This window comes from Poecilia formosa, unplaced genomic scaffold (genome assembly GCF_000485575.1).
Source record: "Poecilia formosa unplaced genomic scaffold, Poecilia_formosa-5.1.2 Scaffold54, whole genome shotgun sequence".
NCBI lineage: Eukaryota > Metazoa > Chordata > Actinopteri > Cyprinodontiformes > Poeciliidae > Poecilia > Poecilia formosa.
In genome coordinates, this window is record NW_006799993.1 from 1,771,633 (window position 1) to 1,798,302 (window position 26,670).

At 40.0% G+C, this 26,670-nt stretch overlaps 3 protein-coding genes across 6 annotated transcripts in view; 1 reads left to right on the forward strand and 2 right to left on the reverse strand.

Annotated features, from left to right (window-relative positions):
- The window catches only part of LOC103138758 (protein phosphatase 1 regulatory subunit 37), a 39,004-nt gene extending 32,247 nt beyond the window's left edge, over nt 1-6,757 (forward strand). For all 3 annotated transcript variants that reach the window (XM_007553092.1, XM_016671974.1, XM_016671975.1), the window contains one exon: nt 6,145-6,757. In XM_007553092.1, coding sequence (XP_007553154.1) covers nt 6,145-6,252 — 108 coding nt within the window. In that variant the 3' untranslated portion in view covers nt 6,253-6,757. The remainder of the gene's footprint in view (nt 1-6,144) is intronic.
- Nucleotides 6,758-11,325: 4,568 nt separating this feature from the next.
- On the reverse strand, nt 11,326-18,952 carry ak7b (adenylate kinase 7b). The gene is made up of 18 exons (XM_016671979.1): nt 18,838-18,952; nt 18,185-18,340; nt 17,985-18,093; nt 17,477-17,571; nt 17,254-17,364; nt 17,084-17,167; nt 16,786-16,874; nt 16,608-16,698; nt 16,456-16,533; nt 16,179-16,328; nt 15,964-16,092; nt 15,793-15,889; nt 15,128-15,250; nt 14,379-14,414; nt 14,103-14,300; nt 13,323-13,543; nt 12,947-13,105; nt 11,326-11,857 (listed from the first exon to the last, which is right to left on the reverse strand). The coding sequence occupies exons 1-18, from the start codon at nt 18,916-18,918 to the stop codon at nt 11,765-11,767; spliced, it is 2,100 nt and encodes a 699-aa protein (XP_016527465.1). The 5' UTR covers nt 18,919-18,952; the 3' UTR covers nt 11,326-11,764.
- Nucleotides 18,953-19,936: 984 nt separating this feature from the next.
- The window catches only part of galcb (galactosylceramidase b), a 9,912-nt gene continuing 3,178 nt past the window's right edge, over nt 19,937-26,670 (reverse strand). Inside the window, exons 6-17 of one of the 2 annotated variants that reach the window (XM_007553097.2) lie at nt 26,046-26,084; nt 25,786-25,913; nt 24,075-24,230; nt 23,188-23,312; nt 22,662-22,789; nt 22,464-22,553; nt 22,286-22,375; nt 22,058-22,202; nt 21,024-21,204; nt 20,780-20,943; nt 20,608-20,684; nt 19,937-20,486 (exon numbers count right to left, since the gene is read on the reverse strand). In XM_007553097.2, coding sequence (XP_007553159.1) covers nt 20,343-20,486; nt 20,608-20,684; nt 20,780-20,943; nt 21,024-21,204; nt 22,058-22,202; nt 22,286-22,375; nt 22,464-22,553; nt 22,662-22,789; nt 23,188-23,312; nt 24,075-24,230; nt 25,786-25,913; nt 26,046-26,084 — 1,467 coding nt within the window. In that variant the 3' untranslated portion in view covers nt 19,937-20,342. Of the gene's footprint in view, nt 20,487-20,607; nt 20,685-20,779; nt 20,944-21,023; nt 21,205-22,057; nt 22,203-22,285; nt 22,376-22,463; nt 22,554-22,661; nt 22,790-23,187; nt 23,313-24,074; nt 24,231-24,462; nt 24,594-25,785; nt 25,914-26,045; nt 26,085-26,670 lie in introns of both variants that reach the window. The other variant, XM_007553096.2, reaches the window with a different exon arrangement.

Sequence of the window (26,670 nt, forward strand, 5' to 3'; positions counted from 1 at the left end):
GGTCTTATATCAAATATAAGTTTTTGTGAAAGCTTCAGAGTTATTCTGAGTTATAATAATTTATTTTAAACCAGATAAAACTTGAAATCAGAGCTGCTCATTAGCTGTTGAGGACAGTGCAGCATATAAGTTTGCATCGTTATTCTACCTCATTTGTAAAACAAAATATGAAATAAAAACCTCAAATCTGCAGCAACGCTCAGATCTTTCTGCAATTCGTCGTGTTTGCTGGGGTTCATGCTGCAAATAAAAATGAAACAAAATCAAGAAAAGAAAGACCTTTCACGTGGAGAATGACACAATAATCCAGTTTTAACACTCAACTATTAAATTCCACTATATAATTTAGATACTTTGACTTTTCCTCACTGTTTTTCTCTTCGCTGACGATCACTCAGCTGGATTAATGCACGTCTCTTTGTCTGCATTGTTGAAACTTCAAACGTGTTGAGTACAAAAAGAGAAGCAAACAGCCCGGCGTGTCACAGACGAACATGAAAACGGGTTCGCGCAGACAGAGAGGGGCTATTCGGTGTCCAACAGTGGCATCTTCAGTCCGAGGGCTGAAACTGCAGCCGACGAGCGGCAGAAACGCAGGTAATTGCTGCCACTTATGGAAAGGCAAGAGGTGCATGGATTTGCTCGGAGCGCATGCATTAACATTTACTCAGAGACGCTTCAGTCGGCTCTTCGGCAGAGCAGCTGGCTGAATCTTCTGCTGAAACATGTTTCCGACATCAGGGAAGACTGAAACACGATTTGGATTTAGATGTGAATCCAGAGTAAAAACGCTGAATGTTTTGAGTCCCGTTCAAAACAATAACTGACTTCCAAAATGCACCTTAGACGTCTAAGTCGCAATGTAAATTTTGCAAAAAAGAAAGCAGGAAAGCACTGATGAATGTTTCACTTTCATTACTTTGGTCTGGTGCAATAATGTGAAACAAAGAATGATTGTTCCGTGACTCTGACATTGTAGTTATTTTTTATTCATTTTTGTTTGGCTCTTAAACTCTTTTGCAAACATTTTTTTGGTAAATTATCACATATTTCAAACCACTTGTTTTGGTATAAATCATAAGAACAATGGCACAAATTTGAGACAAATTCCTAATGAAATGTTATTGCAGATGTTTACATGCAGCAATGGAATAATACGACACCAAGGCATTCCAATGTGTGGTCACTGAGAGCAAAAAAAGAACTTTAATGTGAAATTTGACTTCCTGCTGTCATTTCTCTCTGATTATTTTCAGAGGAAGTTTAAATGTGGATTCAGTATTTCTCTGTCAGGTTCTGCCAGAACATGATAGCAGACAGATACATTTCAGAATCACTTTTTAGTACTTTTTTTTGTTTTAATTCCTTCCAAGCTTCACTTTGATACTTTTTAGGAATGAAACTCTTTTTTTGTTTTTAATGATTTCGCTTTTGCATCTGTTTAATGAGTTTGCCAGATGAAATAAAATATCACATTTGGAGAAATGTTGTGAAGGCAGTGTGGTGGAAGTTAAACTTCTTAGCTGACAATTAATGATGAAGTCAAAAAGAAATGAATCTTTCAGTTCCTTGTGTTCTTTGTCTCTTTTTTTTTTCTTCCTAGCTGCTTCCTATTAAACTTTACATTTCTTCATTGCAAATGTCCAAACTACTTCAGCTGTTTCAGGTTCTTCATCAAACTCTTATCTCATTTTCAACCGGCTTTTTGCTTAATTCTACCACTAATTTGACATTTATCTTTGGTGATGAACTCCAAGTCTTTAAGGTTTGAATTCCTCTGTGCCATCACCCCAATATGTAGTAACAATCATTAATAGGAATTTCTTGGCTGCTGGTTGTTTTCTTATGTGTGCATGTAATTATTTATGAATACCATCTGATATCTGATCCAGTTAAACTTGTTCATTTAAATGTGCCAGTTGCAGTTAAATATGAAAAATCCTTTTTAGTTGTTGTGTGTTTTGAAGTCTTCTCCTTTACAACCAAACACATCATTCAGACAAACGTACAAACCTGCAATTGTTCACACCTGCTGATTGAGTTTTATTTGCAGACAGCTGTGTGCACAACACTGTGAGGATAAACTCAATCATTGCTTTTTTTTTTTTCCTGTTTTTTATTTCTTTTATCCAATTAAGTCAGAGTAAAATTTCAAACTGAAAATTAATTTTATTGTAAGCCAAAAATACATTATATCCTTTTAGTCATTGGTTATTAAAAGTGTGAAACTTTTTTGTTTTTATTTGGTACTAATTGCTCTTTTGCACCTCCTAAAAACAAATTTCTTTAAAACTTATTTTATTTTGCAAAAAAAAAAAAAAAAAAATCTGACAGTTTGCACCAACTGTCCACTTACCTGTAATTGCAAGGTTTTAATTAAAAACTCAGAAAAAGAAGAAAAAACACAGAATCAACGAGTGTTAACACGCATCAAGATTTAAAGGACATGTTTTGATGATCAGTCTCAACAAAACAATTTGAAAAAAAATAAAATAATAAAAGAAAAATACAGAGGATACGCAGCACGCATGGCGCTCGACTGGCGTCTGAGGTGTCATTTACATACATTAGCATATAAAGTAATTGGCACAGATGCCAGGAAGCAGCAGCAAACAGATTAATTGTCATCGAGCAGTCATGGTGACATCGTTAAAAATGAGCTGCTTTTAAGGCTCCAATTATCAGAGAATTTCTAAACTCATCTTTTTTTATCATCACCGTCCTCTCTCTAACACACACACACACACACACACACAGACACACACGCATACAGAGAGACTATCAGTCTCATAAGAATTTGTGGATGTTTGAAACATGGCTGCTCTTGTTCGTTATGTGATGACGAGTTTTCACAGACAGGAAGAAGAATCGGTTTCTTCTTGGCTCTCAGGTTCTGCGTTTCTGCTGTTTGGCTGTAAGCAGAGAGGAGCTGCAGCTGAGCTTTTCCTCTCACAAGAGCAGAGAGGGGAGGGGAACGTAAAAATTTAGTCTCTTGATCAAACTCAAACAAATCCACCTAAAAGTTCCTGAAACCTCTCTCGCTTTGAAACAGTCACCTGAACTATCAGTTTTCTTCAAAATACTCTTCTGTTCCTCTTAAAGAACCAAATCAAGATTTCTGAGGGAGCTATTTATAAAATGAGAACTATCTACACAGAGCAATATAAACCCAGCAGGAGATTTCTTGTTGAACCACTTTCAGCTGCAGCAACCTAGTTACCTACATTTTATCAGACTGTAACATCTGTCAACTTTTATTTTTTATTTTTTCAGATCATTGAGGTTTAAAAATATTTATTTCTGCACAGCTCCATCACAGAATTCAACCAAGTTGGGAGCTGGACTTTGACTAGGCCATTTCAACGTTCTGTTGTAGATTTGCTGGTGTTTGCCAGTTCATGACAGTTTTTGGCCAAACTGTTAGCCCAAGCTGTTTTTAGTCATGTTGCCAGAGAGAAGAAGCTTCATCTTTAAATCCTCCCAAATAACCCATACTTTCTTTTTATTCCAGTTGTCCTTTAAATAACAAGATATTAACACACTAATGTCTGTAAAGTCTGAAAATGAGCTCGTTTTGCAAAGCACAGCTGATGTTTGCCGCTGTGGAAGAAGGCTGAGTGAAAGGTGTTTGAATTTTCAATGTTTTGAAAATTCAAAACAAATCACACCTGACCCTGACAAAAACAAAACCATATTTTGGGGAACTTGATGGAGAAATTCAGCAGAGTTACAATCTGAGGAGTGCGGTGGTTGATGGGCCTAGCCAGATGATTCAGATGTGTGTATTTGTAAAACATACACTCAACTGAAACACAGTAGAAAGAGTTAATAAATAATAATAATGCAACTCCGTCATGGAACGAAGCAAACAATGAGACTTCACGCAGCCTTGTATGTTCAGGAAGGAAGACAGAATAATCACCTCAACAGGTTAAAACATGCTCCAAGTTTGGCAAAACTGGTTTATGCAAAACAAAAACTGCAGCATCTGTGTGCATACACAATCTTAACATGTAAAAAATAAAAGCAATAAAAAAGTAATTTATATTCATAGCTTAAGCATTTAGCTTGAATTGCAGCGGTTTTTCAATTTCCAGTGAGAGAGCCACAGTGGGTCCCTGACCCTCTGCTTTGGCAACATTAGTGTGTTTAGTGTGTATTGATTTTCTAATTCAGGCCAGCACAAGGCTGTTGTCTTCATCAGCTGAGGAGCTGAACAAACACAGAGTCTGTCTGTGGCACCGAGCCAGAGGGAAACTACCCATCTGAGGTCTCCTCCTCTGCTCCGCCTGTAAACAGCTCAGATTCTGGTCCTGTGTGCTTAACGTATCGATTGTTCCACCTGCTGACCCAGAGTAACAGAAAAATTGTGTTGACAGCAGGAGAGTGTGTCTGGTTGCAAAACTTATTTCAACTCTCTACGACTCTGGATTTTCAAAAATCTTGATTTCTGTGCAAATCCAAATAGTTTTAAATACACATCCATTTATCTGTTTAACCATTTTTGCAGCACTCTAGTGATTATTTCTACTTATTAGCTAAACACAGTGTAGTAAATCTATAGGCATGCTTTCCCAAAGTGAGGTAACCGAGTTATTGAGCCTCCATTTTGATTTTTCCTTCCTATACCTGATGGTCTGTTTAGAAACACACTGACAACAAATTAGAAACAACTGAAACAACAGAACAAGGTTGTGAGCAGAGCAGCTGAAACCCTCTGACTATACACTGATGGACCATAATAACTGATTAGGGTCAGGTGTGATGATCAGTAAGTGAGTGCATTCACTGAATTAATGCCACGAAGGATATTCAAATTTAGAAATACATTTGATTTTCCGTTGATAGACCCTTAAGTACTTGTCGTGTTGTTGTTGTTCAGAGGAAAAGTCACAGAAACAGACCAAGATCCAGCCTCAGTGTGTGTGTGTGGGGGTGTGTGTGTGTGTGTGTGTGTGTGTGTGAGCCCAGCACTGTGTGTGTGTCTGTGTGTTCCTGGATCTCCTCTGACCCGTTTGGCTGCAGGGCTTGGCATCCCTCTAAGCAGAAGGAGGTGACTGTGAACTCTGACCCCCTCCAACGCCTCGGCCTACACACACAAACACACACACACACGTTAACACACACTTCTACCGGCAGAAGGTTGTGTCTCTGTTCTCCACGTGCCCGCCTCTCACCCATCCACCCTCCGCCTTCTTCCACATCCTCCACCTACCCTCTGTGCTGGCAGAGCCTTGTGAGCGTGTGCGTGTTAGCGTGTGTGTGCGCGTGTGTGTGTGAGCGTCAGGTTGGCTGCTGCTTGGTGAGCGTGCCCTCTGTCATTCACGCAGAGCCGCCCTGTCCAACTGTCACTTCCTGACAGGCTGATAATCAATCTCTTTATTAACTGCTCTGCTGCAGACCACCGCCACGGTGGAGGAGAGGCGGGGAGGAGGCATGGGGGGAGTTTGGGATAGGCAGGAGTCAGGCCTCTGCTTTGCTCCAGGATGTTGATTTACGTAAGAAAACTCTTATTTTGAAAGGCTAAATTAAGATTAAAACCTGTTCAAATCAGTAAATCTATAGTTTAATATTCCTGATCATCTTTTCCTGGTTCCTGTAATCTCTTCACATCGTCTTGATTAAAAATCAGCCTTATACATTTAAAGTAAATACAAATATTCAACACCTAATTTTCCATTGAGGATAAGAATTTTATTATTCAAACCAGTTTATGTTTTTTTTACATCTCTTGATTTACATAAACAAGAGATTTCTTAAGTCTAATTGTACTAATGGAAAAAAAATAAAAGTTTTGTTCCAAAATTTTTTCTAGACATTAGATATTAGAATTACATCCCATTTTATGTCCAGCACAACAAATTTATTATACAGTAACATTTGATATCAGAGGAATCACATCACATCTTTGAGCTAATGAAAGTGGTTCATTATTTTAAACCACCTTCCTGATATTATAGACTGAAATCAGGCATTTCTAACAAAACGTTTTGCTCGTTCATTGAAATAAACCATTTCAGTTGACAGATTAAAAGAGCAAAAGAACATCTTCCCTATTGATCTGACTGGTTACTCCTAAAACTATCAGCACAGCGCCTCCATTTAAACCAGTAACGACTGTGTCGTTTTCCTGTTGACCACCAGGACGAGTTTCTGACAGAGACTCAGAAGAGGCTTCAGGCAGAGATCACCCAGCGCTGCAACGCCAACGCCAGCCGGCTCCAGAGAGAGAGAGAGATGAACATGGAGTGATGCTCAAGAGTCTAAACATCTGACTCGTGCATATATGCGAATAATAACTCCTCTAAAAGTAACGAGTCATTCAACACATAAAGATAATACTCAACTGTGGATGGGCTGGAAAATAGAAGAATCCGCCCAATTATACGTCTCTTTTCTGCGTGATACATTCTGGTTCACAGAATCGCTCAGATTTAATGTCCATTGAGCTAAACTGTAGTATTTAACCACTTAAAAGTCAGCATGAATGATCCAGTTGTTCGTCTTCATAGTTTGGTCAGAAACGTAGGAATCAGGGCGAAATGTAACATGTTTTTACTGAAAGGTGGTGACCTGAGAAGGATGTACTGTTCGTTAATCTCAAAACAGCTGCACTTAGACCTAACAGTGGACTCAAAATGACTCCTTCCAATAATCTGTCTGACAGGAAAACTGATGTTGCAAAATATAAATGTAAAAATACACTTGTAAATTTGGATGAATGAGAATCATTAAAAACTTTGACAAAGTTTTTCCACTTCTTTTCTGCTCATTTGTTCTTCCATCACAGACTGGTGATTATTTCAAAATGTCTGCCACTGCTGCAGGTCATACCCATGATCAGTGCCTGTTCCAACAGAGGCTCGCTGCAGCACTAGGAAAACATTAAATCCAAATCCATTTGTCATTGCTTTTCATATGTCCTCTTATTGGGAATTGGCGCCCTCCTGTGTTACGGAGTGTAAGCGCACTAAGAAAGGATAGCTACACCACTGTTGGGTAATTAAGCTCGAGTTGGTGCCTTAAATAAAAGAACCTTTTTTTATTTTTCTAATTTAATCTAGAATGTTTGAGCATATTGTGGCTGAATCTGCTATTCTTGGCAAATCAGAGGGAATCGTCAAAAGAATTTATTTAAAAAAAAATGTCTCCATTAATGGTTCCTGTATTCGATTTAAATTTGGCCATCAAAAATGCATATTTTTTTCTCATGGCTCCTGTTAAGCAACTCATAAAATGGCACTTAGGGTGTCTACACATTTGCTTTGTGTGTGTGTGTGTAAACATGACAATGTTTTCTATTAGATTTCCTCCATCTTTGTATTGTAGGTCATGTCTTTCTCCATTATTATACATCTTCCAAACACCTATGTAATCACACTTGAATGTCAATAAGGTGATCAGGTTGCCTGTGTCACACTTGCCGTGGTCTTAAGGCTGCAGAACAGATGAACGACCGAGAGGATCTACAAACTTCACACCTACACATGAATACATTCTCACTCTCTCTCCCACATGACACTCCACTGCCCTCCCACACCAGAGTGGGAGGTGTCTGTGTGGAACCTTCCCAACATCCCTCTCCTCCTGCCAGTCTGACCCCCAGAGCTGGTTGCTCAGTCCAAACCCACCCTGAAGCCTGCGGGGCCTGAACCCGGTCCAACCTGATCCTGGGAGCATATCAGCATTTGTGGTAAGACTCCTTCATCATCATAAAGGAATATGAAGACCGTTCCTGTGATCACACAAGTTCGGAGGTTTTTAAACGCCGTAGAGTTCTGCTAATTTGAGACAAGTTAAAACATGCTAAAGGAAACATTCATTAAACAGTAACTAAATGGGAAACTTTGCAGAAGAAGTTGACACGCCATTTAAAGAGGCCAGTGAGAATTGTAAATTTTTCCTGGAAGGAGGTTTTTCAGAAGTTTCCTTCAGATTTTTTAAAACCTAACTTGTGTAGCTCAATAAAAAGAAAAAAACTAAATGTTTTTTTTTTTTTCTTTAATAACTCATAGCAACTTTAACTTAAGTCCAGACACAGATAGATATATCTGATAAATAAAGCAGTTTTTCTGGATGCTTATAAAGAGGCTTCAGTTTATTGTCTAACTTAGAGGAGTCTATAAGGCGGCAAGACATTTGTGTATATAATTCAGATCCTTGATGTCAGGTTTTGTTCTCCTCTAGTATTTCAAGAATACTATAGGGTTCGCTATAGTTGACTTATATTTGACCAATATGGTACAAAAATTGTACAGTTAAAAGAGGTAAAACATATAGTGAGTCTACAAGGGCATCTAGTTGACTAAAGTTATTTTATTGTCCTTTTTAGGTGAATAAATAATGAATACAGTCAATAATGTTAACTGGTGTTAACCAAGTCATCAATTGGGCTAATTATTCAGAGTGTTTAAAAGTCTTGCTAGTACTATAAATGCAGAATTTTGTAGCAAATTTAAGTTCTGTATCGAGTCAACTTGTACATCAACGTATTAAAATTGTGACTGAAAGTTAAACTAGTAGAGAAAAAGAATACCTCATTATGGTAAGGGTATTGAATAAATACATTTAGGACTTGCCATAATCTCCCCATCCAGTCTGACCAGTGACGTTTTGAACATCCGGACCGTGTGACTGTGGTACAAACATGAAGACGCTGCCTACACTGAGTGCAGTGAAATGTTTCTGTGACACAGACTGCGGCTCAGATGCGATCCCAGCATGCAGGAAGGGAAGGTGAAGTTTTCCTGACAGTCGGATCAGTAATCGCTCATCACCATCTGATATTCTGCCTCAACAATCAGGCAGGACAGTCATGTAGTTTACTAATGAACAATGTTTGAACCAAACATCCCCCTCGACACACCATCCATCCATCACACACACACAGATATGTGAGCATCCTGCTTTTGCTGGGCTGCTGGAGGTGTTTCCAGCTCTTTGATGAGTTTCTGGCTGCAGCGCTCAGCCTCCCTGCTGAATGTGTGGCTGCTTCTCCGCCTTACTCCTCCTCTCTGTCTTTCCCCCTTGTCAACACAATCCCTCCATCCATCCGTCCTGAGGCAGGGGCTCGGCAGGGGCCAATCCGCCCCTCAAAGCGTCCTCTGGGTGCTCACACACTTGTCTTTGGGCAGCAGTGAAGACCTTTGATTTATTACATTCCTTCTCCAAACTCACAGCTTGGATCTGTGTTCTCAGCGGGTTCAAAACTTTACTGTCACATGAAGGGGCAAACTAAACACCAGAAACCAGAAAGTGAATATAAACTTAAAGCAAGGTGACAGTGCTGCAAGATTCTGAACTTAATTCTCACCAATAGGTTGTCTTTTTTATTTTGTGTTGCAGATTAAAGCATGTGAAGGATGCTCTACTTGTTTACTGGTTTGCTTTGTTGATGTTTATGAAAAAATAACTCATGGGTTTAGTCTTATTTTATGCTAAACCATCATAATTTTACAGCTACGTAGAGTCATGAGCCCCTTTTGCTACAAGTAAAAACACAAATTGATGAGTTAAAACTACTCCAACATGGATTGGAAAATGATACAGTGATTAGATTTTAAACCAGAATTTGGATCTGAATTTTTAAACCTAGTATTGCGTCTCGTCTCATGAGCTTGTTCGATATTCATGTTCTGTCTTTACATAAATATTATCAGTAAATATTCACCCTACTCCTATTTTTTACGTAAGAGGAGTGCAAAACTACATTTTTCTACTTTTATTCTAGTTCAAAATATGTTTATTTGAAAATATGATATTTACTTTTTTAACAGAATAATTGTCCCTGCTCTGCTAAGCTCTTATTTATTTTTTTCTGCTGTTCTTTTGTTGCTATTTTCTTTGTATGGAAATAAGTTGGAATCAGATGAACAGCCTGGTTTTTCCTGACGGGACCTGTAGTCTATTTTTGCCCTCAGAGTTGCTCATTCAGTCATGAACACAGATATTTTACATATAATAATCTAAGAACCTGTAAGACAAACTCTATCTTCAGATCAAATGCTTTGATAATTTGGCATGAGAAAAGGGGGTGTGTGACAGAAAACATTCTGATTTCCACAGACTTTAAAAAGTTCTTATTTAATGATTCTGGAAGCCAAACTGACGATGAGTATTGGTACAAAACTTAATCATTTCTGTGCTCAACAACGGAGGAGACCACATGATGTTCAGGAACAAAGCTCTCGTTACAACTGCAGGCCAACTGTTTCTAAGCAACAAACACATCTTTCTTGTGCAAGTGTGTATGTAGGTGTTGGTATGTTTTCAGTCTGAGCTCAGGGATGTTACACATTGGATTGGGTGTTATTCGGAAACAGAAACCAGCATAAGTGAGGCTGGATTCAGTCCAACTGAGGAAAATGGGATGTAAATGATCTGATGAAAAAAAAACAAAAAAAAACAAAACTGGGATTTCAAACATCACAGAGACAAATCTGCAAAGAGTTTACCCGGTTTTCCCAATTTGATCTCCTGAGAAGGACGTTATCCCGTCCGTCAGAATCCTAACACCCAACAAATGATCTGAGACTGACACCTAGTGGTGCGAGAGGGTCATTAAACCGGCTGAGTTTCAGCTCTCTGAACATGCAGTCTCTTTTGATTATTGGAAATAAAATGGTTAAAAAAACAAAATGCACTCAGGTCTGATTAGTGTGAAGAATTGCAAAGTGCAAAGAAAAGTTTCATGTTTAAATGTCTTTTGAGATTTTGACGTATTTCGGATGGTTCAAGCTTGGACTAAATGTTTACATTAGCATTCCAAGTAGCTCAAGAAGAATGTTAAAATCAAATCAGTCAATCAAATCCCCCTAGTGTTCATACAGAATAAATCTGGTCAATTCAAACATTAAATTCGTTTCATCTAAAGCATCCATTAGACTGCATAAATATCGGCAGGAGGAAGATGAGAGAAACCTTTCAGACCATATCTTTTCCAGGGATGTCCATTATTATTATTATTATTATTATTATTATTATTATTATTATTATTATTATTATTATTATTATTATTATATTTTATCAAGACAATAGAGTATTAAGCAATTTCCCCTTGGGACTCAATGAAGCATATTCTACTCTATTCACAGGTTCTGTGGCAGCAGAACAAGCCCACATCACCATGTCTCCACCACTGTGCTTGGCAGTTTGGCAGTTGGTATCAGGTGTTTGTTGTGACACGCCAAACATTTTAAAGGTGCTGCATTGGCACATAAATGACCATACATTACCTCTGCAGAGGTAATGCATATGGTGTGTTGTGTACAACAAACACATATTTTACAGGAACAAGTCGATGACAGAGACTCGGGAAGCCGTTCAAACATTGTGCCAACATATTTATTACAGAAAGTGAATTGCTCTTTTCTCTTCATGTTGTGTTGTTTGTCACAGTGTTTCTCTCTAATTTCCCAGCGTAGCGATTATGTTCAATGAAATTATTTGGGCTTCTGATACGGCTAATTATGAACACTTTGGAGCTGTGAGTGGGAACTCCAGAGACCTGCAAATTAGCTGCCTTTTGCACCGTTTCTCCGTCCCAGATATCTGCAGCCAAATCCGAGCGGCGATGACTGGAGCGTCGTTGCTCCTGAGTTCATTAAACAAATTAACTTTCTAATGAGCTCCTGGATTCATGCACACGTTGAAATGGTTGTTTTGCAGTCACGGCCGGTACTCAAGAGTCCAAACACTGCTCACATCCGGTGGGAGAAAAACGCCGCGACTCAACCAGGTTTCCCTCAACAAATAAATGCTCAGTTTAATCAAACAGCGCAGGAAAATCAGGGTTCTCGGATGAGTCCTCGCCACTCGGGGGGTGGTCATGCGGGTTGTTCCGGAACAGGAACTCCGCCTGGAACGAGACACACCAAAATGCATCACGGAGCAGAAATAAACCTCGTTTTGCTTTTTAACCTTTCAATTACAAAGATTATTTGCTCTCCTTTTCACTTCAGCTGCCCTGTCAGATTCCTCTAATAATTCATGTTTTCTGACTTTGCAGGGGGGGGTTTGTATCATTTTGCTGATGAAAACAACCACTGACACTCTGCAACTGTACAAGTTTAATTTCCTGTACAGGAAGCCACACCTTGTATTATTTTTTCTTCTTAATAACGGGAAAAGTGAAAGAAGATGAACCCCGTCTGATCAACTTGTGTGTAGAATTTGATGTGAACAAGGTTCCTAGTTTTCTGTTACTGAGTGAAGCTCTGTAACACTCTTTTTGTTTTTCATGACCCAGATGTGCATTTGTGTCCTCAGTAACTTTCCTAAGAGTTTCACCGGATCCTAATTCAGAAGTAAAGAAGGACCAGACATCCCAAACCCATAAGAACAAACAGAACGCAGCTTTTGTTTTATTTTAACGTGTCCTTAGTGGTGGGCATAGTCAGTGCCTTCCTCTGGTTCCAGAAGTGTCTCTAAGCCAAAGACATGAGAATTAGGGAAGTGTGGGGATGCAGCAGGTTTTATGGCCCAGGAAAACGCTGACAGCACATATCGCATCCAAATAGGTCGTTTTACTTAACCTGAGAGTATTTAGTAAAGCGCCGGTAGTTTCTCTTGTGTTTCATAATCTTTGAAAATATAATTTCTCGTCCAATTCTCCACTCTGAGATTATAAAAACATAAGTCTCAGTAAGAACATTAGAATAAGATTCCTCCTGGCATCTGGGAGTCGGACTGTTAACAACTCTGAAGCTTTCAACCAGCTTCAATTCTTACAGAACGGAGCTTTTGTCTTTTTGACAGCTGAGAAGAAGAACTGTACATGCTGTCTTCCTTCTTTTTCTTATCAGTTGGAAATTGAAATCCAATGGGGGAAATTAACTCCCATTAGATTGAATTTTTCCCTACAATCTTGCCCATGCTCATTTTCCACGTTGACTCCCTTATAGCAGCAGATGTTCAGAAAAGTGACCGACTTGAAGCCGAGCAGTACCAGGAAGTCCAGGGGCTCCGCCGGCTGCGTTCTGCAGCACTCGATCAGACCCTTTCCCAGCGTTGGCATGACGCTCTTCATCAGATAGCTTCTCATCTGGTCAGTCAGGTTGGCCATGTGCAGCTCCTCCAGCATCCTCACCTCCTCTGAACTCTGAGTCTGAAACACAAACATCGGACTGGAGCTGTTTAAGGGTTCTGAAGGCTGACAGTCGGCAAACGTTTCTAAATAATGCGGAGGTGTTAAGTCGTTCACTTTACGACTGTCTCACGTTTACATCTGATGCTTCTCATGTGCACCACATAGACCGTCAGGCAGGAAACAGTTTGATTTCTTAACTGACGTGACGTGCGTCTGATGAATCGTGTCCACCTACCCACTCTTCCCAGCGTGCAGCCCTGCTCCTGGCCTCTTCCTCCTCTTTTCGCGCCTCCACAGCCCTCTCCTCTGCCTCTTTCTTCATCTTCTCTTCTGCTATCCTCCTTTCCTCCTCCTCCACTTCCTGAGGGCTGGGACTGTATGTTCTAGGGGGGCCCATTGTGGTGAAGATCTTACGCATCAGGAGCGAGGTGGCGGGTTCTTCGCCATTTGTGGCCTCTGAAACACAGGGAAGTGAACTGAACTACAGAATCCTTCCTCTAGTCACCCACACTGGATTAAGGATGCACCGATCCACTCTGTCTCACACCCAGTACCGATATCTGAGGTTTAGTACCGTCTGATACCAATCCGATACAGAAAAACAGTGCTGGACTGACTGAAAATGTTTCTTTTAAAACCGACATAAATGTACTGAATTACAAATGTATTTTATAACTGTGCAGCAGTACAGTATATTTAAATACACCAACAGCCAAACAACACAACTTTAATTTGTTCAGTCGCTGCAGGTGCAATAGGTTGACTACGTTAGTCAAACATGTAAAAATTAACTGCAACAAACTTTTTTTTCTAATGGTTCAAAAGGGGCAAATTGTAAATTAAATAAAGCATTCAGAGCACAAAGTGTGGAATTAGACTGAATAGATCTGACCTTATGAACGGGACACATCGTCACCAATACCCAATCAAGAATTTTGTTGAGTATCAGAACTGGTACAAATGTCAATATGAGATCGTGCATCTTTACACAAGACGTTGTCCTCCATCACGTTACCCAAGAGCACAGGGATGATATCCAGCTCCTCAAAATAGTTGAGAACCGACTTTTCCTCCTGCATGTTTTCTCTGTAGATGGCCAGCCGGCTTAGGAACTTCTCCGGCTCGTAGCCGAGGTCTTGAACCGTTTCCTCGGGGAGGTTGATCACTCGGTCTGTCAGGAAGAATTCGGTGGCGTCCAGAACCAACACAAACTCTGCAGCCAAAACAAGGAGCTCCATGTTAATCCAGGGTCGCCTGACAAAACAAGCCAATGATGATGGAGCAAATCTACCTGGTGTGAACTTTTCGGAGAACTCTTCCTGCTCGTCTGAAGATGAAGAAGTGATTTATTCTTTGTTTGCTGTACATGTGCAGGGCCTTGACCAAGTGTTCATATCCACTGAGTGCAACCACATTGTCTAATTAGTAAATGAAGTCAACTTAAGTGGGATTATGTCTATTATAAATCTAACTGCTTTGTGAGGGCCTCAGAGGTTGGTTAGAGAACAAATAGCAACATCAAGACCAGGGCCGTATTTAGAAGAATAAGAGCCTCTGGGCTGGAGCCAGTTTTGGTGCCCTATCCCTGGAGAAAAAAAAAAGAAAAATCAGTGGGGTTTTTTTCCCGTAAACGAGTTTTTTGGACTTTATTTCACAGTAGATTGGAAAGAGGGTTGTGAGAGAGAGGGAAGATATGCAGCAAAGAACAACGGGCCGAGACTCAAATCTGTGCCAGCTGGACTGAGGCCTCTGCACATGGGTCGCATGCAAAATGAGTAAGAGTCTCAACCAGGAGATGTACAAAACCGGTAGAGACAAATACCACCTTACAAGTTTCCATTTGTAGCTTCTGCAAAAAATGAAATTATTGCATTTATCGTTTTCTAAACAGAACGGAAAATTATGCACTTCTTTACGCATCGAAAAATTCAAATTAAATATGAGTTTTCTAAATAAGACCAAATGTGAAAAAGTTCAAGGGATATGAATACTTTGCAAGGCGCTGTAAAGATGCATGTGGAGGTAGCATGTCCTTCTTACCTTCAAACAGGTCCTCGGCTTGCTTGTACGAGTTGGGAAAAGCATCAAGGACATAACCCTGGTTTTTGCATTGGTTGGACGTCATTTTGTCCCTCAACACCTTGAGCTGCTCCTCTGAAATATCTGGGAGATAAAAGGAGAGGTGCGGCACGCCATCTCTTGTTTCTTATTGTGCAAAATATGACTGTCCTCGGAGTTGTGTAAAAAGGACTAAGATCTCTGCTAAGAAATGATTCTTCCTGGTTGGCTTTGTGTTTTATTTTTTAAGCTGTTGTGTTACATGTACTATTTGGAAAAAGCATATAATGTATTTGTGTACGTCGTAGATACGCATTTTTTTATGTTAGAAAATCTTTATGTGTTATTATCTCATGTTATAATGTGGAGACCAGCAGCAAGTGTGGCCTATGTAAGTACGACTTTTTTTTTCTCTTCAAAGTTCTTGAGTGCAACTTATGTCAGAACAAATCTTTCCAAAAATGATTCCAGTTCTGGGAAAAAAACAAACAAACATCTAAACAATTCATTATTTTCCAGCACTAATCAGAAAATAAGCACTTTATGAACATGACTTTTTGGAACACAGACGAGCCATAAGTCAGTTTTACCACACTTGACTGAAAAAAGCAAGTGTGGTAAAACATTTTTTTGCAGAAAGCTTGAACCTTCACTATCCATGGACTCATTCAAGGTGTTTAGCAGCTCTTGAGCCTCTGCTGCGACTTCCTCAGCATCCGGATCTGGGTTCTTCACAATGCCTTCCTGATCAAGAATACCAACAGAGTTCAAACATGATCAGCTTTAATTGAAAATAAGGGTGCCGTACGCCGGCTCACCAGTTCTGCCATGGCCTTATAGATGGTGTCCCTCAAAGTAATGTGATGGAGTTTGTATTTCTTACAGATCTGTAAAGACAAGGTAGTCTTCCCCACTGCGGGAGGACCCAGGATGCACACCCGGAGAGGCTGCGAAAAACACACAACCAAGCCGCTCAGGCACAGCTCCGTGACAGAAACACTACGTGAGGTTGAATCTTCACATCGAGCCCCACCAGAAGCCCTCGAGACAGTCGATACTCCTCCACCACCAGGTCCACATTGTCCACCAGACCACTCTCACAGTGCCAGTGTATGGAGAACAGGTTTTCAACGTTTACCGCCTCCATCCGAAGGTTGACCTGGAGGGACTCGATCTCCGTCACCTGTCAGGTAGAAAAGAGCCGTCAGGAATGATTTCTAACATCCAGAGAGGAGCAGGACTCCTCCTGGGAGGGGGCTCTGTGTCTACGTTTAATCCAAGCTTCTTCTTCTGGTGTTAAAATAACTTACAGTTAACTCTGGGTTGAGGTAGATGTCCTCAAAGGGCCTGTTCACGGTGTTACCAGGTCCCACTACAGTGGCAATAATCTGGACGGATCATCAGCAAACACAAATTGGTTTCTTAAGCTGTTCACTTGGATCAGTCCTGGATCGTTTCTCACCTTCACCAACTCCTCCATGCTGTTGTTTGACAAGTCCACAGCCAGCAGGTAGTAGGGTCTGGGCTGGTGTTGGATCACATTCTGGACCACGCTGCAACACAAAGGAAACTAACGGGTCATCAAAATGACAGCTATCAGGAGACCTGCCTGTCTGTCCACCTCCGGTTAGAAGATTAACCTGGCCAGATCGGTGACGTGGATGGTGGGAATGATGTTCTTTCCATCTCCATATATGGATATTGCAGATGCCTCTCCCAGCCACGACTCCTAAAAGCATACAGAATGTCACAGATTTAGTCAAATAAATCAACATTTGCAACTCCGGTTTTGTCTTTCATTAGATTTATCTGGATTGTGTTTAAATTCCAGCTGAGAAGTTTTTAACAGTGACCAGGAGGGGGCATTGTTCACTCAGTAGACTGAAAGTATGTCTGAGTTAAAACAGTGGAGAGTTGTGTTTTCCTTTGTGATGGGACCTTGAAGAAGAAGTGGAAGACCCCTTCCCCCATTCCGTACTGCAGGCCGGATGCCACCACATAGGTGGAGAAGATCTCTCTGTTCTGTAAACAGAACCCGCCCAACATTGTCAGTCTCACTCATCCTCTGGAAAGAGAACAGGAACCTTACAGATGAAATGGGAACGCACAGATTTGCCGACTTTCACCACTACTTTCTCCAGGTCGATGTGCTTTTTGAAGCTGGGATGAGCTTTTCTGCAGTAGAAAATCTCATCAGTGAAGGGAAGCTCCGGGTCTTCCTGGGATGGAAAAAGAATAACACAGTGACAAGATTCTCCAGGATAATTACATCCAGATTAGATTAAATATTTAAGCAGGAATGGAGGTAGAGCATAATTAAAAGTGACTTACTGGATCCAGTGGTATACTGTTGGCCCACGTCATCACAGTGGAGATGAGGATAAAGATCTTTGGACTGGTAAAATCCTCTCTGTGATCATGGAGGGCTGTGAATGAAACACAAGAATGAATCCTGCTGGATTTATTGACTATTGCATCAGTTATCGTGAATTAAACTTCGTAGAAGAATGATCTTTATTTTATTTTATCTTTTTTTAGATTTGAATTTGAATGGATGCTAGAGATGTTGGACATCAAGTGTGCAGGAGAGATGGGAAATAGAGAGAAAGGGAGAAGAAAAAACATTTCAATTTTGAGACAATTCTGCTTAAGAAATGTTGGGAAAGTAGTAACGTGGTCACAAAAAGGAAAAATTAAACGCTGCAATTAAATTATTGGAAGAAGTTGCTCCGTCCCACAGCAAGATCTCAGATATTTACCCTTTATCATCAAAATGGTGTAATAATTACTGCGTTAAAATTACATTCATGACACAGCACCACTGTAAATGAAAGGTTACCTTTAACAGCCCAGGAAGCTTCCTCCACCTGATCGGCATCCTGGCTAATGTTGTAGATGATAACTTGACACTCCATCAGCTTTGACAGCAGTTCTTCCTTTCCAGGATGCTTAAGAAAGACCCAATAAAATCAGAATCAGTCAGTGAGGTTCCACCTCGTGAAGCCATCTGACGGGACAGCTTCGGATCAGATTACTTACACAATATTCCTCCAAGATGTGAGGCGGGAGCTCATCAGACAGATTAGAGACAGTTCCAACCACCTGAAAGGCTTGATTCAGGTGACCCTCCTCCCCTTCCTCCTCTTCCTCTTCCTCCTCTTCATCCATGGCGTTTAGAACGGCCTTACATAGGAACTATACAACAGGCAATAATAGACAGAAGAACAAATCCTCCTTACTAATTTTTTAACTATTTTAAAATATATGCTTTTATAGAAAAAGACAATAAGGACATTAAAGTCAAAAGGTCTTCTTTTCACCAAATACTTTTGTTTTTTGCTCTTGAGTCACTTTTTTATACTTGAGTGACATTATTTTAAACAAAGGCTGTCACTATTTGAGAAACACTTCCCTGACTCTTTGAAGTATTTCTGTTTTTTGCAGATTTTAAACTATCTCCTGACCAGATCTGAAATTAACTATTACATATAAAGCCAATTTATCAAAATTGGCAGAACGTAAACCTTAGTGCCTTATTCGGAGACAAAACAGGTTTCCAAGGCGCAGTCGACACTCACAATATGGCGGACAAGCTCACGTATCACTTCTGCTACAACGAAACCAAGCGGCATTTAATCTTCCGTGAACATAAAATAAAGAGAAGCAAACAAAATCTGTCAGTGTTTCAATACCTTGGCGACGTTCCTGGAGGAATACGAGTCGATGTTGTTGATAAAGACCCGTTTAGGAGTCGCTTTGTGCTTATGCGGCATGTTACTTTATAAAGTCGAAGTTTGACTATTACCATGGCAACGAAACGTACGCTAGCGAACGCGCTAACTAGGTGATGGGACTTACGACTCTTTGAAAGGAACCAAAGCTCATGGATCCGATTACTTTAAAGAAACGTTCAAAAAGTCATTCAAATGATCCATTTTTGAGATGTACATCTTTCTAAGGAGGACAGACCATTTTATGCTGGTTGCATCGTAATTATTGTTGCGGGTGAAGTTCAGAAAAAAAAAGTTTAAGGTAAAAAAAAACAACTAAAATTTTAGAAACTAAAAAAAAATCATAACATACCCATGTTTTTCCACAAGTGTTGTATGCTACATGAAACCTGCATCAGTGTAGCAGCCAGGTAACCGTGCTGCCAAAAGTGGCAAAAACTGTGCTCATATGTTCAGCCCCTTTTTGTAGTTTAACTAATAGAATAAAGTAGCTACTACAGTGTGAGACACGAGTCTTATCGTTCATGTTGAAGAGCCGTTCAAAAGAGTTGGATCGTTCGTAGACGTCACATTACGAAAAACTTTGCTAGTTTTTCCCTTAGAACAATCGCTCAAAATAATTACCATTACCGCTTAAGCCAAAGTTAGACTTCCTCAATTTGTTATAAAACAAGAATCAATCGTCTCTTCAAAACAATAAGTTTAAGAAAATTATATTTCAGGGCCCCACATGTTAAGTGTGATGGAAAATCTATTTGTGATTTTTTTTATTTATATTTTAAAAAAATACAATTGTATCAAGAAGGTCTACATTTCCCAAGTCCTTTGTACAATAAATGCCACCTTAGACTTTATTGGGCAAAAATAGACTAACATTTTTTTTTACAGTACATCATTATTAGCAGAAATATATAGAAACAACAACTGCCTTCAATAACACATCTTTCCCAGGGGTGTCAAAGCAGAACTGGATGGATTTCAATAGATAAAATGAAGCTGAAGAGGAAAGAACATGTTGTAGCTTAAGTTGTATAGCTTAAATGGAAATAAAAGTCAAATAAAATGTTAAATTATTTTTTTAATTGCATAATCTCAATATTACAGGTAAAAATATTTAATAAACAAATTCAGGCAAACGTCTTTAAACACCAACAGTGACTTTAATCAGTTAATCCTCCAGAATGAAATGGATTAATCACATTCATTTTGAAACATAATTCATGGTGAGGCAGTTCAGGCAAAAAAATTCCTTAAACACCTCAGTGTAGTCTTTGTGTTCCCTTGAACGTGAAAAAAACCAACATAAAAATCAAAAACAAAAGCAGTGCAAAATTAATTAAGCAGTAAAGCTCAGAGCTCCAGTGTACTTCCTATCATTACGTCCCTCCTGTTCTCTTCTTTTGTACAAACGTCAATCAAGTTTCCAAAGTTTTAAATCAAGAAAGAATAATTTCCCTATTCCATCTTTACTCTGCCAACACATTAAAGTTATCAAACTGAGCCAGTTCAAACGAGTGGGTTCCGATTGCTGCCCAGCCGTTCTTCGGTGAAGAAACTCCGGTGACATTCCACAGCTGCCGTCCGTCCAGCATTCCGGAGGCGCTCTGACCCTGCAGCATGGAAAAAAATTTAATAAAATAAGACAGACATTCAACCATCTGGCATCTGTTTCCCTCCTAAAAAAAAAGCTGTTACATAAAGATCTCATCACAAGTTAAATTATTTTCCCACCTTTACAGAAAGGGACAAGTTGTGCCAATCAAAAGGTCTTGTTCCTGACTGTCCCTCTGCCAGCACCGATTGCCCAGCTGTTAATCAAAGATAGTATTAAAAAAAAAAAGCACATTAAAATCACAGCCTGTGCTTTAGACTCTGTTCTGCACTGACGAATGACAAAACTGACCCAGATCATTGGTAACCTTGTACGATCCATCGGCAAACACCCAGAAGAAGACTCCTTTAGCGCTGCGTACTGACTGGCCCCCTTTATCCACCCGGGCTGCCACGAACACGCCACCGCTTTGTACGTTCTCCATAAATACATCGCAGGTGACCATCATGTTCTGCCTGTCATACAAACATTAGTGGATTCAGTTTCTAGATGCAGGTCTCTGAACTGAGCAGCGGCGATCACAGCGCTGTCTTACCACTGGTAGTCTCCGATGACAGTGACGGTTTGATCGGCGTCCGTTGCCCAGGTGATCGGTCTTTCCGTCACGACCTGCCGTAGGGTGAAGGTATGTGGTCCGGGGTCAGTCAGGTTAATGTAGTACTCAAACACACCGGTTTGGTCGGCGAAGTTAGGGGCCTCAGAAAATGGAGGGTTTCCTGCACAGACGCAAAGTAACAACTATAGAAATGATCTTTAAATCTCTTAAATAGGAAGCTGTAGAGACAATAGTGAATATTTCATTTTAAAGTATAATGATAATATACTTTTAGCTTACTTCTTTTGTCTCAGTGTAAGCTGTTAAAGACACTTCAAGTAATACTTTTTTCTGATTTTTGCATGTCTAAAATATGCTATTTACTTTGAAAACTAACTAGTATCAATTGGAATGCATCACTACAAAAAAAATGTTTCAATGCAAAGACAACATTTGGTGTGAACTGGCATGATGTAAACAAAATTTTATTTTTAAAAAGTTGGAAAAGAGTGCAAATCGTTAATTTTTACTTAAAAAGCTACTTCTATTTGAAATACATCCATATAAGCGTTCTCAAAAATATTGAAGAACTGGATAAAAATATATTATAATATAGTACTCTTTCCTTAGTAAAAACAAGGAAATAAACTGGATAAGTTTTTTGAAGGATACATTTTTATGACTTGGCTAAACTAAAAAAAGGAACTATGTAAGTGATTTAATAACATCCCCCAAAAAACAAAGACACATACAGCTTTCTTTGAAACAAAAATTAATACAAAAAAATAAAAATAAAAAATATAATGGTTCAGTTGCAGTTTCATGGACAAAAATAAAAATGCAAAAATTAACTGAATCGGACAAACATGTAAAACATTAAAGAGGAGTGAATAAAAAAATATGGACATATGGTTTAGCAATAAAATACATATGTATTCTGTTGCTTCTATTTCAAATTTAATGAAATTCTGATATGCAACTCTAACATTTGGGGAAACAATACTAACTTTGTTTTCAAGTGATTCTGGACTTACGAGTATCAAAGTTGTCCTTGTAGGCTTTAGGGAAGCGGGCTGAAGGTGGCGGCTCAGGGAAGCTCCCTTTCTGTCCGGTCCTGATGGTGGTCAGAGTGTAAACTTCATCTTCAGCCAGATTCAGAGTAAATGATCCATCTACAAGCTGCAGGGGGCAGAAACATTTCAGGATACAGGTCGGCCCCAACATCTATTTCTTCACAGCTTTAAAAGCTTGTGTTTGTTAACCTTCACAGGAGGCAGCTTCTCGAACAGCGAGTGCTTCTTCGCCTTTAAGTCAAAGTGCGACCTCCACACCTGCAGCTCTTTGATGGAGGCCTTGGAGAAAGAAAGGCAGCAGAGAGTAAAGGCACCAGCGTCTCTCAGTCAGTTTCATCAGACATAGAAGGAGCTCATTAGAACTTACAAAGGAGCCTTTCAGCTGAAATGTTGCATTCTGGGACGTGACATTGAAGGGAGGGAGAGGAGGTCTGATGCAGATGGAGTGATCATGAGTCTGAGGAAGAAAAATACGATTCATTTTATCTGACTTTGCTTTCCATCCAGAGGATTACACATTCATCGTGTAGGTGCTGATCACTGTAAAGGCCAAGAACTAACTCACCATGGTTTCTATGACAACAGTCAGATTTCCATTCCCGTCTGTCAGGGCCACATAACTTCCCCCCTGAGCGAAGTGTCCGACAGTCTGCAGGTATGTCCATCCAGGCTGAGTGAACTGTGTGCTGTGGGCTGCAAGGAACCAACACTGAAAAGTTGGACTGATTTCTGGAACCTCGTTCCAAATGCTGGAACGCATAAAACTGAACATCTTCAGGAAACGAATGCTGGAAGTTAGGAAAAACCCATCGAACCGCAGCATAATGTTAGACTCAGTACTAGGCCAGATCTGAGAACTGAAGGAAGAATAAGATATGACTGGACAAAACATGGAAGCTCCTTTAGGTCCAGACGCCAAGAATGTTGGATGGATTTTATAGCAAGGTCAAGAACATTTCCATGAGAACAGGGCTGAGATTAGTAGGAATATTTTGGAAATCATTCATAAAATTGAAGGTTAGGGAGCTTGTCTTTTAGGAATGAAAAACCCAAACTCCTCATGTGGGTCTCAGTATCCGACCGTGACACACCTGTGATCCAGATCGGAGATTCCACCACGTAGTTTCCACTCCAAGGTTCCTGAGCCGTCATCAGCCCGTCTCTGCCGAACGGCAGCTCCTGGTAGTAACTGGCCACCAGGTTCCAGGAGATGGTTCTGCAGGACACAGAGTATACTTTTATTTTCATCTGTTAAACCCTGTCACTTGTTCAAAGAGAGAGGGAGGAGCAGCACAGCAACAACCTCAAACTATTCTGATGCAAAACTCCGAGTCAGTGCAATCAGACCTCCTTGCCATCACCCCGATCTTTGTCAGGACTCTGGTTGAGTCATTCCAACCATTAATATCCCAGCAGGAAAACATATGTTGGTAAAATTAAGATATGACTAGAAGACTGGTGTGAACATTTAGGATCGACTGGGCCAATTTTTAAGTGCAAAGTTCCTAACGCTGTTCTTTAAATTCAAAGTCAAAGCGATGACATCTGCAACAAAGTTCCCATTAAATAAAATGCATTCAGTATTCTGTGATGGAAAAAACAAACAATACTGGTCCAAACGCTGCTTGACAGCAGTAATGCAATCCAGTAGAGAGTGGAGGGAATTGCTGCATTCAGGCTTCAGATGCAAGTAGATCATCTGCATAGTACTGACAAAGTTCAGAGTTGCTGCAATAGAAACCTGACTTCATCCCCTCTGACTGAAACCATGAGATGGGACTGGTTTTACTGGATAAACTGAGGCACATTTTCATTTCATACAAACTTTAGATTGAAATGTGTTACTGAGTCTACCAACCAGCAGGTGTTACAATGTCTCAGGAGCTGCCAATGTAGTCAAAACACTCAGCTATTTGTCACATGAATCAGGCTTTGCTCTCATCTCTGGAACATCGCTGGGGTTTTCCGTGTGGCTTACGCAGTCATTTGTCCGTTGACATAGTTCTGGTTGAGAATCCGCGCCCAGCAGCCTCCTCCCACGTCATCGTTGAAGGTGCTGTAGTCCTCCGATGACCACAGCTTTTTCTTTGTGGTCAAGGCCTCTGGCACTGTGGTAGTTCCCGGATAGTGAGCCCTGATTCGGAACAAACAAGATTATTAACAGTAAAATAGAACGAAGCTAAAAAAAAAAAAAAGAGGTTGAGATGATTTCCAGCCTAAACATGTTGAGTAAACTAAAGGAATATGATGGGAATTTCCTTGAGACATTCCACAGAGCTGTCATGCATGTTGGCACGCAGAAGTGAGGTTATTGTTAGAGCAGTCCCTGGAGCGGAAAAGCAGGAACAAATAGGACTACGGCCTACCCTATCACATCTACGGCGCTGCTGAGCTCTGGGTCGAGAGTCAGCGACAAGGTAATGGGCTCCCACAGGTTATCGCTGGCTACGATCCGGACCGACTCCAAGCCAGTCTTGTCCAGAGTGTACCGCAGCAGCTGGTGGAGTTACAGACGGAAAGTAGAGACATTCACACCTCCCTCAGTTTTAAAGATTTGCTGCCGGCATGGAAAACTCATCTCACTTTATGGGGAAAAACAAAGACTGGAAGCAAAAAAATCCCAAAAATAAATGTATCCTTTGAGGGAAAAATGACCATGATAAGAAATACTTGCTTTAACAAAACATACCATCACCACATCTAATGAATCCCTTACAATCACAACAAAATAAGTATACGTTGGTTTTCTGAGTTGATCATAGCATCTCTGAACGTTATCTGTAAGCCATGATTTCCTTTTCTCCATCAACGTAGAAGAAATTTGGATTTGTCTTGAGTGACACATCTGGAAATTGCAGCAAGAAAACTGCTGTTGACCTAAACTTGCCACCATCTACAGTCAAAGCAGTGACTAAAATGTCTAAAACAACTGAAACTGTGGCAAACAAAGCTGGACGAGGAGCTAAATAAAACCAGGCCTCACAAAGAGCAAATAACGGTGTCACCAACATGCCACCAAAAGCCATGGAGTTTCATCAACTCTACAGAGACTTTGACTGGAAAGCCGTGCCTTGATCAGATGAAGGTGAAGCTATTCAGCAACTCTAGTAACACAAGTAAAACTTGTGTTTTACTAATAGATCGATACACTCCTATCTGTATATGCAGCGTGGTTAGGTGAGGCTTTCCAAACTCTGAAATGACCCAATTCTTTTGGTTTATCAAGCTTTTAGTTTTTATGTTACAGATTCAAACAAATTATCTTGAACTTCTTTGTACAGATTATCATCACTCTGTAAAATTCCTGCTGCCAATTTGAGTTGCATTTTAATTTGGTTCTTTCCAGTCTGTTTGTTGAAAAGCCAGGCGAACTACTGATGATTATCAAAACGTGACAGCAAAAGACAGTTGTATGTATTCAGAGATTTCCATGATGGCAGCAAAGAAAGAATGGAGTTTAAGAGCAGAAACATGCTCATGTGATTGTTAGCTTTACGACGTTCAGTCTGTGTTAGTTTCACACAGTCGAGCGGAAAAACAGCCACCGACAGTCAGCTGAGCAGGTGGAATCTCAGAGACAAACCTCCCAAACGAAATTGAGCTTTCCCCTCCAAATGGCATAATTTAGCCAATCCGTCTGAACGAACTCCGAACCGCTGAGTTTACAGGGGGAGTTCTGCGCTACTTACCCAATCACCTGAACTGAGTCATTAAGGTGTGGGTCAGCGATCAGAGATTTAGCGACGCTCCAGTCTCCGTCTGCGGCGACGATGCCGACGTCGGTCAGACCGACGCTGTCCAGCATGTTCCGCAGAACCTTGGCGAGAAGGAAACGTTCTCAGAGGAACTTCACCAAGGTCTCAGCTCAATGCGAGTGGCTGTTCTTCCCATATGGGTGACTGTGGATCGAGCTCATGCACATTTATCACGTGCATGGAGAAATGCTCACCTTGATGTACTTTGAGTTGAACGACCGCTCATTCCAAATCTAAATGGGAAAAAAAAGAGAACATTTTACAGCAACATGACGTTTTGCTAAACAAAATTTCAAAAAAAATGTTTCGGTTTCTGTCAAATTCCTCCTTTTTTTCCCCCTTCAAACCTAGTTTCAACTGAGATCCTAAGAATATGTTTTTTTTTTTTTTAAATTAAATATATTTCAACTGGATCATTTTAACCATCAAAACATTTACAAGCAAAATTTTGTAAAACTTCTAAAAATGTGTGACTGTTTGGGCAGAATCATGTAACTTTAAGTTTTGTGCTGTCAGTTCATATTGCTTTCAGATTTTTGGTCAGATGCAGATTAATTCAATGGAAACAGCTTTATTAGTTTGAAAATTTAATTCATGACAAAAACAAATAATAATCATAATTTCATTATGTGTCAATCTATGGAGTTAGATTTGTTGGTAACACTTTATTTGAAGGGGGGTGAATAAGACTGTCATGACACTTTCATAAACATGACATAACACCTGTCATGAACATGAATAAGGAAAACCAACCAGGAAATCATTACTGTTTAAACTTTACCTTTAATAACTTAAAGTTACCTGATTTTTAAAGTGCAA

Excerpts from the sequence above, each read along its gene's own strand:
- ak7b (XM_016671979.1), bottom strand. The coding sequence starts at position 18,918 with ATGCCGCATAAGCACAAAGCGACTCCTAAACGGGTCTTTATCAACAAC. Across the intron at positions 17,365-17,476 it reads ACAGTATACCACTGGATCCA|GAAGACCCGGAGCTTCCCTT; the intron begins GTAAGTCACTTT and ends TTTCCATCCCAG. Across the intron at positions 11,858-12,946 it reads CGGAGCCCCTGGACTTCCTG|GCGGAGTTCCTGTTCCGGAA; the intron begins GTACTGCTCGGC and ends GTCTCGTTCCAG.